The 14,700-nt window shown below is 36.1% G+C and overlaps 1 protein-coding gene across 2 annotated transcripts; it reads right to left on the reverse strand.

Moving 5' to 3' along the window:
• Nucleotides 1-780: 780 nt before the first annotated feature.
• LOC140152843 (uncharacterized) lies at nucleotides 781-12,065 on the reverse strand. 2 transcript variants are annotated; one of them, XM_072175375.1, is made up of 9 exons: nucleotides 12,045-12,065; nucleotides 9,685-9,737; nucleotides 8,485-8,565; nucleotides 7,695-7,760; nucleotides 6,840-6,923; nucleotides 6,289-6,642; nucleotides 5,486-5,530; nucleotides 4,109-4,473; nucleotides 781-3,115 (listed from the first exon to the last, which is right to left on the reverse strand). In XM_072175375.1, exons 2-8 carry the CDS (start codon nucleotides 9,695-9,697, stop codon nucleotides 4,298-4,300), a joined length of 819 nt encoding a protein of 272 aa, XP_072031476.1. In that variant the 5' UTR covers nucleotides 9,698-9,737; nucleotides 12,045-12,065; the 3' UTR covers nucleotides 781-3,115; nucleotides 4,109-4,297. The 2 variants fall into 2 exon arrangements, with proteins under 2 accessions (XP_072031476.1, XP_072031471.1); XM_072175370.1 differs by lacking the exon at nucleotides 12,045-12,065 and adding an exon at nucleotides 11,879-12,036.
• Nucleotides 12,066-14,700: the final 2,635 nt, after the last annotated feature.

A 14,700-nucleotide genomic window follows, 5' to 3' on the forward strand; every position in this document is an offset into this window, starting at 1 on the left:
CTACTCTCTCCTCTCGATCGAGTTCTTCTCTTTCTAGTCTTTCCGTCCAGCCCTCTCCTCTCTTTCTTCCTCACCCCTCCCGCTCTCACTTGTTCAGTCTCAAGTATCCCGCCCTCCCTCCCTCCCCCTCCCCTGCGAAATTGATCAGTATGATCCATGACTGAAAATAAGCTCTGCAAAAATAAACATTTAAAATAAACCCGAGTTTTGCATATAGGCCCAACCAATTATCAGATTAGCTTGCCATGAATAGAATACATTATCTTTGCTCCAATGCAAATTCTTTTGTATTGCATTTCAATATAAAACATGATTACCAAATCACCACTTGTACAGCGCCTCATTGGGAGATTTTAGGCGCTCGTTTCATCGCCAATATGAAAGACTTTTGCTTATAACTTGGCAACATGGTTAGTATATATTTCAATGCAAGACTTTTTTTACGAGCCACTTACGTCTATGCGTAAGTGCATATACCTAAACACAAGTCAATTGAAGCCGTACAATTTACCGCTGAATTTAGGACCGTAAAATTTAGACTCTTCTTTTGTCTAGATTGGCACCCAACCGCACATCTCAAGGTTTTATGTAAAAAATCAATATAACTTACCAAAACGAAAACTGAAATTCACGAGCTTCAAATTTTCAGTAACTAACAAAAGGCTAGAATAAAAGATTGGTCATACCTGGGAGACTACCACTTCAGAATAACAATGACTTACAAAAACTATTACGGATACGGAAACAGAAACTGAAAAGATAAAACGACGGTAAGAGTAATTCAATTGAGAATGAATCTTTTTAATTCATTATAATCCTCTTAATTATATACAAAATTATACATGTACATTAAAAATATATGTAATATTTCATATTAGGAGTAATGAACTGGTAGTACTGGGAGTTAGAAAAAAGACAGTTTGGTCATTAAATACAGTCATATAAAATTGCCACACAATTCAAATTGACAGCCTCATCCCACAACCCCATTTCCTCACTTTACATCAAAATGCATATCACCATACAGAACAAATTACAGAATGTTGAAATGAGGAGGTTGAGAACCAGAAAGCTTTAACTCATGCGAGTTAAAGGGAGTCTCCGGCAATCACAACAATCACATTTAATATGCCTTACATGTAAGAAAAATAATTATCAAGCACGAATCACATGGTTTTATTTAAACTCATAGTGACCATAAAACGAATACAAACATCCGTCTCTCAACACGGGATATTCAAAATTCCCGGGCGCCGAAATTGTCGAGTGCAATGACGTTTCTGTAATACAATGAATGCTGATGACAATTGAGCACAAATAACCAATACGTCACTGCACTTAGCCCAATTTCGGCGTAGGAATTTTGAATATCGCGTGTTGAGAGATGTTTTTGTTCATTTTTATGGTCAATATGAGTTTATTTTAAATAAAGCCATGTGATTCATGCTTGATAATTATTTTTCTAACATATAAGGCATAGTGTTATGATTGCCGGAGACACCCTTTAAGGCTCTCAACCCTCGAAATGTCACAAAGGACAACAGATGTACAGAGAGGTTAACTGAATGGCAGCCAAGAACAGGAAGGAGAAGTGGAAGATAAAAACGAAGATGGTGTGATCTCACATCCTATATGGGCACAACCTGGGTAAGGGAAGCACAGAACAGAAGGATACATTTATGGAAGCTACTTGAGGAGGTCTACATCTGACAGTGGAGGTGAGGTGAGGTGCATCAAAATGATTTTTGGTATCGGGTGAAAGGTCATATTTTTCTCATAACCCCACTGATATTTGTAGGTACGAATGTGAGGTACAAAACATACCCACCTCATGATACTATTTGATATATATAACATCTATATAGATTTTAAAATGACTATTTATAATAACATAAATAACAATAATATTTTATATTTCTATTTAAAGCTATGCAGTGATTCTCAATATCCTTAATCATGCCCAAAAATGAATTGTCTTCATTTTGCAAAGTATCTAGGCTTCAGTGGAGAATCCTTGGAAGTAACTTTTAATAATATCGATCGGCTATATTAAAAAATAAAGAACAAGATTTTCATCTGAATTTGACCAGAGAAGGTACATCAACAACATAATTATAGTAAACACTAAAGTATGAGTGAAAAATCTGTTTGTATCCAACATATTACACAAATTTGATGCATGATATTATGCATACATACATACACCCAGCCCCACCTACATACATGAGTTGCCACATACAAGTTACATAATAGGCTTTGTCAAGTGCAAGATATACATTGTATAAGTTCTATGTGCATCAAAAAATAAATACTGATAGAAAATCTTGATTCAACCTTTTGAAGGCAGTAGAGATTTAAGTATATACAGAATGCTCACATTACAGGTGAGAGTTCTTCAAATAAATTTGTATGGGATGTGCCCACTGGACTATGGAATGCAGACTTCCTCTAAACAAAAGTGAATGTTACAACCCATCAATATACCTACTTTCACCATTTTGGTCAAGATTGTGCACTTTTGTGTGGAAAATTTTCAAAACTGTAGGCATCAGGAGCGAAGGCTTTCACTTGTTCCTCTCAGCAAGCTATTTTAGTACAAAGCCTTTCAAAAGACATATGCAGAAAATTTCAGTTCGGCGGATATACGTAGCAACAATTTTTGTCTGCTGGGAATATTTTCCCTTCCATGAGTGAGATGCAAATATTGCAGAATCTGAGTTCTTCAGTCCAATTCAATTATAAAACTACAATCAACGAATTTAATAGTTCACACACCTTGACAATATGTTGGAACTCTTCACTGCCACTCTGATAGTTAAGTGAAATTAGTATAACTATGTTTGATGAGAAGTACATACCTTCTACTTTCCCCTTCCCTCCCCCATTCCCCCTCAATCAATATTGGGGAGACTGGAGAGCCCAATGAAAAGAGTGCTTTCATCAACATTGAACTGGGGAGAGGGGTGGCGATTTACATTTAGTATGCCCGAGTGTGCCAACATTAATTTCTTTGATTGTAGATGTTCAACTGTTTGATAATCAATTGGTGATTCCATTTGGTAATCAATCTACTATGAAGCACCTTCATCCATAGGAACTGCTTGATCCATCATATCTGCAACAGCATAGAAATCAAATTGAAATTCATTAGATGTGAAACAGAAACCATGTTTATGATGATATTGCTAAATTTGACTGCTATCATGTTTAAATCTTCAGAAATATCTACAAATTTTAAAAGAACAAAAACTTGCTATGCACTGACACAATATAAAATAAAACATTTTGGCAACCCACATGATTTAGGAGGTCATTTATATTTTATATTGGTAGTAGGCCTACATGCAGGGTTTTGTCAAACTAGATCAAAAGAAAGGCCTAAAGAACTGATTGGAAATTTTGCCCAAATTTCCACATTTTATTTCTTTTTAACCAGTTTTGAGCATTTTTGCCTAATTGACACATTTTTATCTCTTTTTTTTCTTCAGAATTTCCCTTTTTCATTGAAAAATGTATTCACATGATTGGTCTTGAACTGCTAGCTATAGATATGAACCAGAAACCTTGACAGTAATGCATATAATATATCCCGTCTACTTTTGGTGACCATCCACAGGCATTCATTAGCAGTTTAGCATTAATCATATTCGCAATACATCTACAAGTTGCACTCCTCCAAGAATGTGAAAATATCGGTGACCCAATGACCACATTGTGTATATGATCAGATGAATACACACTACTATCAGCAAAATATCAGATCAGCAGAAACATGACTTTCATTTCTAATCAATTATACCCTCAGTGCAATTTCTTTTCTATTACTTTTCCCTCCTATTTTTCACTCTCTTTATGGACGAAGTATTTTACTGTATTGTGCTCTGATTTACCACACAGTGGGCTAGCTCACACACTGCTTGTCATTTATGCTCAAACAAATATATTGAATATCAGCCAAAATGTGTAGGGCTATCAGTTATTGGATCAGCAGACACATTTCAGTTCACCTTTAACACCTTTAATTTGTGATACAGGGAGGAAGAGCAGAGAAAGAGGAGAAAAAGAAGAGGAGAAAATGATGGAGAGATATTCTAAATTCATCCTGTACCTGATGTTGGGTGTTGTTGTCTTAGATAGTCCCTGAGTGCTCCACACCTGTTATTATTAAATTCTGTAGCTCGTAAATCAAAATATTCCTTCTTCAACAGATCTGCGAATACGGACTGACTCTCATTGCGTAATGCCTGTATCAAGTCCTGTGGCCAGTCATTGTCCCTTTGTGGGTACATCAGTTCCTTCAAGAACACATCTGTGGCTTCGCCTTTACCTGATGTGTGTTCATGGCTGCTTGGATTCGGCCCTTGTGGAGGTAGGGAATGTGTTTCAGTAAGACTAATGGGTTTATGTTTTTGCGGAGATCTTTTTGGTGTTTTCTCACTGCCATTTCGTAGAGTTGTCTGTGTTGAATGATGGCTACAAATGAAAAATAAAATAAAGATTTGAATTTAATGTATCAATATCATTCGCAGATACCTAGCAAACAAATGTTTGTAAAACATTTTTAAAAGGGTGTTTGGTTAAAAACTTTCTATAGCATTTAAATGTCGGGTTATATAAAGGTTATGAAAACGTTTAAAACATTTTGCATGAAAAATACTACAAAATTGTTTTTAAAAAATCTTGTCAAAATGTTATTGTAAAATATTGATTGAAAATGTTTTACAAAAATATTTTGTCACAGTATGTCACAATGTTTGGAAGGAGGGCAGGGCTTGACATTTAAACACCAACGTTAGTTTCTGCCCATTTCTAACCTTTTACGAAAACATTTTGCGTTGGGTAGCTGTAAATCAAATCATATGACTTTTTGTAATACCTGATATAATCAGAATACAAATGGCATAAATCAATTATACTACATTGACATACATGTATATGGAAGCAAGGAATGCTTTGCAGGTGTTTGAAGGGATGCAACACACATATGCATGTGGTTCTGACAAAATGTCCCATGCATGGTATTCAGCATTATATGCATGCCATGTCTCAGATGCCACAAAAAGGTTAGCTTTACTACTAAAATAGTTCCACAAGTGTATTCTTTTGATAAGTATTTTACGAAGTCCCTCTCACAAGATACAAGGTGTTTGAAAAGTAAAACGACTTAATGATTTAAATAAAGCTGTAGACAATTGGGCTATTCCATTTAAAATCCACACTACCCCTGTGGAAGATTTAGCTAAAGTCTGCCACAGAGGGAGTATCAATTTTGAATAGAATAGACAATTGGCAACTTCTATTTGTAATACTCACTCCAGTTGTGGAAGATATAGGTAAAGCCATAATACAGGTGGAGTATGGGTTTCAAAAAGATATACCCTGACCAATTACATTTGAAAAACATACTCCCCCTGTGGAAGATATTACCAAAATCTTCCACAGGGGTAGTGTGGATTTCAACTGGAATAGCCCATTATCCACTTACCTTGACTAAGTGTAGATCTAGGTTCAGGTGGTTCATTCATTGATCCTGTGAAATACATTTCAAAAAATTATGATGAAGTTAAATCACAGAACTATGTTTGACATATTTTCATTATGATTTTATCAGCCATTCCACACCACTCTTATTTGATAGTATATTGGTCTGTGAAAGAGCTTGGTCTGTTTTATATAAGTTCAGACTGTTATTACTACCATTTGCAAAGAAAGTCATCAATATAACCCATTAAGTTACAAATCCCAGTTATCCCAGTATATCACAGTAGGGAATGTGGAAGGGTAGACAAAATGAACCATGCAATATGGTTAAAAAACTGTATATGTGCAAAGTCTCAACATGACAAACAAGTTTCCAAATCACCCCCTCTTGCAAACGCCCCAAGAGTAGTAGTATAGTTTCATTTCACACACACATCCTAACTGTGGCCTTTTTCACACACACATCTGTACGCAATTGATCCTCTGTGGAGGTGATTGTATCACAAACTGGGGGGTTATACCCCTATGCTCAAAGACATGGTTTTTAAGCAACAAGGCTCCACAGTTGGTATGTGATATGTATAATATGTACACCTCCACAGTTTGAATGCAGTTGCGAATGCACCAAATTTGCTGCACTGACATACTGACTGGGTGCTATGGTCCTATAGAGGGTAATACTCAGGAGAACTTCTTATTTCATACAGTAATTAATCAATTAATATCAGTGCTCTATAGTATATTTTTCACTTTTTTCTTCTAAATAGGACACTTGGTTATGTGATATGTGCATGTCTATAAACTTACCATCAGGCTGATCACTCCCACCCTGACTTTGCTCCAGTATTTGTCTCCTACATATCTCTTCATACTTTTCTGCAAACCGATCTGCTAAAAGTTTCTGTCCACATTCAATCAATCCTTCCTGTAACCTTTGAGGCCATGTTGGTTCAGCGGACTGAATAATGTATTTCAGTAATGCTTCCATACCATCCCTCTCTCCTCGATTTGTCGTGATTTCACTCACTTTAGATGCCCATTCAGATTTCAAGAAATACAGATAGACCAGTAGATCAGATGGTGACCCTTTGTCTATAAGTTGATTCCATACTTGAATGTCATGTAAGGCACTCGCCCACTTACTCAGGTCATCAAGTAAAACTGAAAAAAAAAGAAGAATGTCAATGTAATCTCACTTTGGGATATGCCAGGCCTCACATTAAAATATTGATGTATCATAAAATAAATAGCTCTGAACCTTCCAAGGTAGTTTGTTGTTTTATCCGAAACCTACTTGGGGGGCCCTACCCAATGGGCCCTTCCCCCTTCCCACACTTAAACAGCAAATATGTGTTTACCTTGTGATTGTGATCCACTGGTCTCCTGGGTGCTAACATCATTGTTAGAACTTGGACTCATAGGCTGAGCTCCTCCAACATAAACTGCAATAAAAATGAAGCAAACTTTGTTACAAACTAAAACACTGAAGAGAATTTTTAAAATGTCTTGTGTTTTGTGCTTATGTTATTTTTATATCCTACAAATATCCTCATCTGGGGCAATAGATACACACCAGCTTATACACATAACTCATCCCACCAACAGATATTTTTAGTCTAGATTTTATGTCGTTTGGGTTAAATGTTTGGGACAGACATCATGATAACATCTTATATATATTTATTTTCATAAAATAATAATTATGCAAAACATGAATCATTATCCTAATATTATTGCATAAATTTGTTTTGTGAGGACATTTAAATGTTTGGCTTCCATAAGGAAGTACACAACTTGCAAATATCTGTGTCCCACAAATATCCACCCCCCACACACAAACACCTTACGTGTAAAGTAGCACACATACAGCCTGCAACCAAGGATCGATCTACAACTAGGCGCCAAGCCAATAGACCCACTTGTCAATTACCATCCAACCAAGACGAGACTTTCCTTGGCTGACTTTACGCTGGCTAACAAGACATGGCCTTATATGTATTTTTACATTGTTTGCAATATGCTGCTAGGGAAAGGGAACAGTGGACGTCCTTGGTTGCTGGGTGTCTTTGGCTATCACAGAACTTTCGGGTGTTCATCCTTTGCTTTGAGTGCCTTACCAATGCACCCCTCCACACACACACTCCACATGCACCAACACTAGCGGCAAACATGCCCCCCCCCACCACCACACCCCAACTAACAAACAAAAATACCTTGTGGTCCACTAGTCTCTTGTTGAGCATTGACATCATGACTTGTTGAATCGACTCTAATATAATCTGTCAAACAAAGTGAACATATCAGTTAAGCTGACGTGGCAGATGAGACAAAGTTCTGACACTTCTATCTCTTAAACCGAACGCAAAGATTAATGTGTGGAGTAGCTTTTTTCATTGATCTGTAACATATTTAACTTGCACTTGTTTCTTTTTGAATCTTTAAGATTTAAAACAACTTGGTTTGAACAGTTTTTGTGAGCAGTATTTCATCATGTCATGACCCAAGTGTTTTTCTACACAGAGCATCTGGTTAAACAAATAAGCATATGAAAGTAAACAAACAAACCAGAGGTCCATTTCACTAAACTTTACGAAGCTTCATAAGTCTTGAAATTCGTTCACAAATTGGTAGATCCTTCATGTAATTATTACCTATCTTACGACGAGACGCAAGTTCCATTTTCCTATTTAACTTGCTTACAAATGGTACCCTTCGTATTAAGTAATAGGGATTTACTACAGGGACCCTTTGTAAAGTTTCGGCTAGTATTGGATATTCATAACTTTACGAACGGTTACTTGAGTTACGAAGGGTTAACAGTTTAGTGAAATGGACCCCAGGCCCATAGCCAGGATTTATTTTGGGTGTGGGAATTCAAGGGCTAAAAAGTCGGGGCCTTTTGTGAATTTTTTCTTCGGTATCCCCTTATGGCTCTGAATAAAATTGTGGCCATCACAGTACAACACCCATAATGATGAAACAAATCACTACTAACAGTGTTACCTTGTGCTCTGGCAGTCTCTTGAGCAGTGTACTGGGCACCATACTGTCGACCATCATCGGAACGTAAACTCAATGGGTGATCTGACAAAGGCAAATAACAGAAAAATATATTCAGATCAACTATGAGGTAAAAGCATATAAATGACAAGTATGAAAAGTAACAGTTTGAAATAAGATGTGCCCCGGCCCAAAATCCTGTGAAAATCACTGCAGTCCTATCGATATGCTACCCAACGGGCCCGCAGAGCCATGAAATTTTTAGTCAGCAATATGGACTCCATTTGCCCTGAAAATCAATAAAATCAATAAATGTCCAAAGCAAACATTAAATAGGGTGCCTCCGCCTAATGAATGCTGACATCAACCCATGGCACAACCTATTGTTGAATTTTGAGTATGAAGACTTACAAAGTGTCACAAAAGTGGACCAGTTTAACAATTTTGAAATTTGAGTTTGACCATGCAAATTGATGAGGAACTAAAGATTTTAAAACAAGGGGAAACTAATTTGATAAAATAAAATATATTGTTGATGTCATAGTTATTATAACCATGCAGTAAATATTATAATGCTGAATATTGCCCAATTTTTATTATGCTTTTTGTTCTTTTACAGTTTCCAAAGCCAATCAAAGCATATAATATCATTTGATTACTTTACAAATTGCTACCTATGTGTATCATCATCTTGTGGCATTTAATTACTCAGCATTTCAAATGAGTTATCAGGTTCATAGTACCATTAGTTTCATAATCGACAGGTTGCGGCTTCGAGCCCCACCACAGCCAGTGTTGCGTCCTTGGGCAAGATAGCTTAATTCCCAATTGCTTCACTCTACTCAGGTGTAAAATGGGGGAGCTACTGGGGGTAATCACAGTCTAAGTCACTGAGAGTACCTGCCGCATCAGTTGCGGACTTAATGAAGTGGAAATAATTCTGATACACCTTAATGGCAGCAGAATAATTGTTGAAGTGTGCTGATTACTAGGTCATGCTTAGATGAAGCGCACATTAAATCACCGACATTATAGTTCATTGTGGAATTGAGCGTCATTTGCTTATTGAGGATATCAAATTGGCTCTGCTAAATAATCTATATTTTATAGAATAAAATGAAATACTTGTGATGTATGATGACCTATAAAAGAATTCTGGTATCAGTCTTAACTACTTCAGCTATAATAATGTAATACATGTACCTGCATGTGCCATCTTTAAAGCTCCATAAATATTCTATCTGTCAGCTGGTAATCTATGCAAAAACATAAAAAGTAAAAATAGGTAAAAGAACAACAACAAAAGCATTCCATTAATGCATATAACACATCAACATTAAAATGTCCAAGTAAAGAAAAATGTAAAAGTATTTTTCCAAGTAAAGTTTAAAACTTTTGATCCAAGCACAAGAAAGTTATTCCTACCTCAACATTTTCAGATGGTTACTCCTCCATCTTTCATCAGCAAGACTGAGACTGTGATGATGATAAAAAGATCAAAACCTGATGATCAACAGCACAGTCTCATGTGCCCCCCCACCTTTTGGCAAAATTACGCATTGTTTGTTCTTTTCAGTTACTTTTTGATAATTCAGGCCAATTTGTCACCTCCCACATTTGAAGCTGGATTGGTGCTAATGCCAGGAGGTGAATGAATGAATCTGGGAAGGTAGCCCCCGACCTAACCAATCTCATTATTTCCCGGTCGGTAAGATTATTAAAATTCCCCAAAGTAGATTCTTCCCACTTTTCTCTTTTTCCTATACATTCTTCCTCTTCTGTTTCCATTTTCCATTCTTTTCTTCTTCCTCTTTTCTCTTCCTCCTTTCCTTATTTTTCCACACTTTATTGCTCCAGTGGGCAAATGGGAGAAAGCCCTGGCTACTGGTAGCAGTGATGCCAATGCTGTGCCTTAGACGCACAATTGGGCTACTTGGCGATTATTCGCCGCTACTCAAAAAAGCATGCTGCTACTTGCCTAAAATTGGGTTACTTTTGCCAGTGTCATGGCGGTTATGCCATGGCAGTAATTTCATTTTCCTATCAATGTACCCGATCCATATAGGTTTTGTCTCCGAAGCTTGAAATTGCAATTTAAATGGGTTTTATGATCATATATTGATTAGTCTGTACCAGAAGTTTTTAAGTCAATTGCTTTTCCGTCCAATTGGGTGATTTGTATTCTAAATTTGGGTAAATCTGCCCAAATATCCGGTATTGGGTGCTTTTTTTTGAAAGCTTTAAAATTGGGCCGAGAATCCTTTACTGTAACCTGACACTGAAAAGTTTCAACTTGGCGCTAAAAAAGTTTTGGTAACACTACCTGGTAGTAACATCATCCACGACAGAGCATCATTTAGGTATGAAAGGTGAATTCAAATTTGCCGTCAAACTGCATCATTTTATATATCAAATTAAGGTGGTACTACACCCTGGCCAATTTTGTGCCTATTTTTGCATTTTTCTCAAAAATTATAGCGCATTGGTGACAAGTAAGATATGTATATTATAAGGGCAAGGACTACAACTACTGCACTGGTAATTTTATTTCAGCACAGACAGCAGTTGTGGAGTGTGGAGTTACAGTCAAAAATGAGGGAAAACCAATATTTGATCAATAAATCTATAATTACTTGTCTTGAGTCACTGAAATTCCAGTGTAGAAACTGGATTCCTTGCCCCTATAATATACATAACTTTTGTTACCAGTGCTTTATTAGTTTTTGAGAAAAATGCAAAAATATTCACAAATTTATCAAGGGATGTAGTACCACCTTAAAGCCCTTGAGTAAAGAAAGCCAAAACTGAAAACCGTTTTGTCATAGCACTTTCCGTAGCAAAGTTACATCTTGCCAAAGATTGACTTTCATCAAAAATATTCAGCCAATATTTAATGCATCAATTAAAAAAAAAACCAGCATAGTCTCATGATAAGGCAGATTTCCTATGTGGAACTGCTGTCAACATCCCTCTAAAATTCCATGTGCGATTGTCTCATCACCAATAAAAATCATATATTTGGGTCAAGTGAAGTATAGACAATATATTTATGTAGGTTTCCTTGACCAATCTTTTCTTTTAAATTTCTATGTAAATATGTATTGTGTTTGGGCCCTGGTTTAGGCCAATTTGGCTGACTAGCAAATATGTTAACTAAGGTTTGCCACTCATACCTACATCATTGATCATTTTATTTTGAGACTTTGAGATGATCGTGAACGATAAACATTTGGTAACAATCACCGATGCCGTGAAGCTAGTCTTGCTAGTTGTGTCAAAATTCCGCTATCTTCAATTAAGTTATATATTTTTAAAACAAGTTAGTAAGCTTAAATTAAATCAAATGCCATTGTGACATTTCATGTCAAGTCATTGACATTGCGACGTCGGGACTTACCGTAATGTTTGCATTTATGAGATCCTCAGTCAACTGACATGTCTGTAAAAGTGAGGAAGTTTTCTTTACAATCAAATCATATCAAAAGCAGAACTGTACAGAATAATAATTCGTCATTGTTGTTATAATCATGATATTGCTTCATCAGGAAATGTAAAATACTCACTCTGGAATTTCCCATTCTCTGTTTACTTTACCGACAGCTAGTCACCCAAGATTTTACTTCCGGGTGTGCTGGCGCCGGATTTAAAGCAATAATGTGCGATTTCTCATATTGCTTTTTAAAAGAAACAGATTAAAGGGGCATTTCGTGATCCACAGCCTCATCCCCTCACTTTTCCCAAAAAAAGTTGAGATTTTTACACCACTGAATACCTCTGGCTACATAGGCCTATTAATGTTTATGTACGGTACCAAATATTTCTTAGCAAAAATATCGCCAAATTTGAATTTCGTTCTGGTGCACACATTGTCTATGGAGCAGTGTAATACACATAATCATGCATAATAAACTCGCAAACGCAAAATCGGAATCAACTGAAATTTTGGAAATAAGCTTTTTTCGTGGATATCTACCGTACTGAAAAATGTCATAAAAAGAGGATGCTAGGATCACGAAATCCTCCTTTAAGGGGCTGTGCAATAATTATGAGCCCTCCCTCGGGGAGTAAAATTTCGAATGGCCTGCCAAAATCGCTTGCCCCCTCCCTCTCGGCCCGCCAAAATTCTCCCCCGCCTTTGAACATGCCAAATTGTTTGGATCCTAATTTTCAAATATGTTGCATATTAAAGCATTTGCATACTGTTTTCCAAGCCTAAGAGCGTTGAAAGGGCATTTCGTGCCACAGCCTCATCCCCCCACTTTTTTGTCAAAAAAGTTGAGATTTTTATACCACTGGAAACATCTGGCTACAAGCTGCTACATAATGTTTATATACCAAAAATTTCTTGCAAATTAATTCGTTTAGCAAAAATATCGTTTAAATTTGAATTTCGTTCTGGTATACCAGAACGAAATTACAACGCATTGTCTATGGAGCAGTGTAATACACATAATCATGCATAACTCGCAAACGCAAAATCCGAATCAACTGAAAATTTGAGAATAAGCTTTTTTCGTGGATATGTACTGAAAAATGTCATAAAAAGAGGATGCCAGGATCACGAAATACTCCTTTAAGTTTCTTATTATGTCAAATCATTTATGACTACCTACCTTTTGTTTAGCTGCTGTCTGTTCATCTCCATAAGAGTTGTCAACCACTGGAACAGTCTCCCAGGAAATGTTGTGATGGCAAAATCTGTAAATGAATTCAAGAATAAGATAGATACCTATTGGCAGCACGAATTTGGATATGGGGTCATAAAGGCTAATTAACCTAACTATTGCCCATCAACCTAAGTGTAAGTGTAAGTGTAAGTGTTCAGTGGTACATACGTGTAGGGCCACAGTAGGGGTCTGGTTTGCCCTTCTTTTTGGGTGGGTGCGGCGTGCCGCACCCACCCTGTATTCTCTGACTATTGACCTACTTTTTCACATGCCGCAGTGTTGAGAAAATATTCGTGCCGGTTATATCCCAAACACCCACAGAGGTGATAGTTTACGGCGAATTTTGTAATTATTACTTGATTTTGATATGTAAGTAATACGATAAAGTCGTCATAGGCAGTAATGTGTTTGTATTAAAAGAAATAACAAAAATAATTATTTAAGTAATAGAAATACTATTTGGAAATTGCAGCAAGATTTGCAGATGTTTTTATTTGAACAGTACCAGTTCACCAGTTTTGCTAGTTTTCCTAATCTTTGGGCTAAATTAATAGCATCGTGAAGGTCATATATATCATTTTATACTGACAGCTTTGGCATGTACTTAAATACAGCTTGTATATGTGCATTGTGTTCAGTGTGTACATAGGCTATTTACTTTTCAAATCTTGTGACAAATAGTGCTTGCTGATCATGCTTGTATATGGTATTATAGACAAATTATTAGAATGCATGCATGCACCAGTAGAAATGGCCTAGGTTGAATAAAATAAATAAACATATGAATGAATATTTTATTCCCTGGATTATTTTTGTTGGGACAAAATAATGATATAGTTTGACGCTTTGAAATACAGTTATGTTAATCATAATAAAGTTACAAAGTTAAAAAATAATATCGAAATATTGTAAAATCAAACATTTCCCCTCATAAGTTGCAAAACAACATATTGAGGAAATTGATATGACAGATTTTTAAACTTTGATATGGAAAGATACCCCAGCCCTGTTGTCTCACCAGAGAAGATGAGCAGAAGTCTTTCTATCTGATGATAAAAAAACACTCTAGGTATGATTACGAAAATGTTTTAAATAACTATTATCTACAAAAGTTTTATAACCATGTTTTATATAAAATGTTAACATAAAACGTCTTGTGTTATGATGTGAAGGGTTAATATAAAAGGGAAAATCTGTTCCAACTGACCAGCAGAGAACAAAGGATAAGCAATAGATCAGATTAAAATCAGGGAAAATATGACACAACCTCCAATGGGGGAATTGAACAAACGTATAAACGTATAAAGTTAAAAACTCTTTAAACTTTGTTTATACGTTTTGTGTTATTCCCCTATTGGAAATCGATGTTGTGTCATATTTTCCCTGTTTTTAATTGTGAACTTGACTTACTCATTCTTTCATTTCTCTTGACAATTTTTCATTTGCCCACCCTATTCCTTTTAAAGGAATTTTTATTCATATCACCTTTGGCTTTCTGTAAAGCAAAGAAAGAATGCAAATATTTGTCATTTTGGTGAATAAGGGAATGTAT

Source organism: Amphiura filiformis, chromosome 1, assembly GCF_039555335.1.
Source record: "Amphiura filiformis chromosome 1, Afil_fr2py, whole genome shotgun sequence".
NCBI lineage: Eukaryota > Metazoa > Echinodermata > Ophiuroidea > Amphilepidida > Amphiuridae > Amphiura > Amphiura filiformis.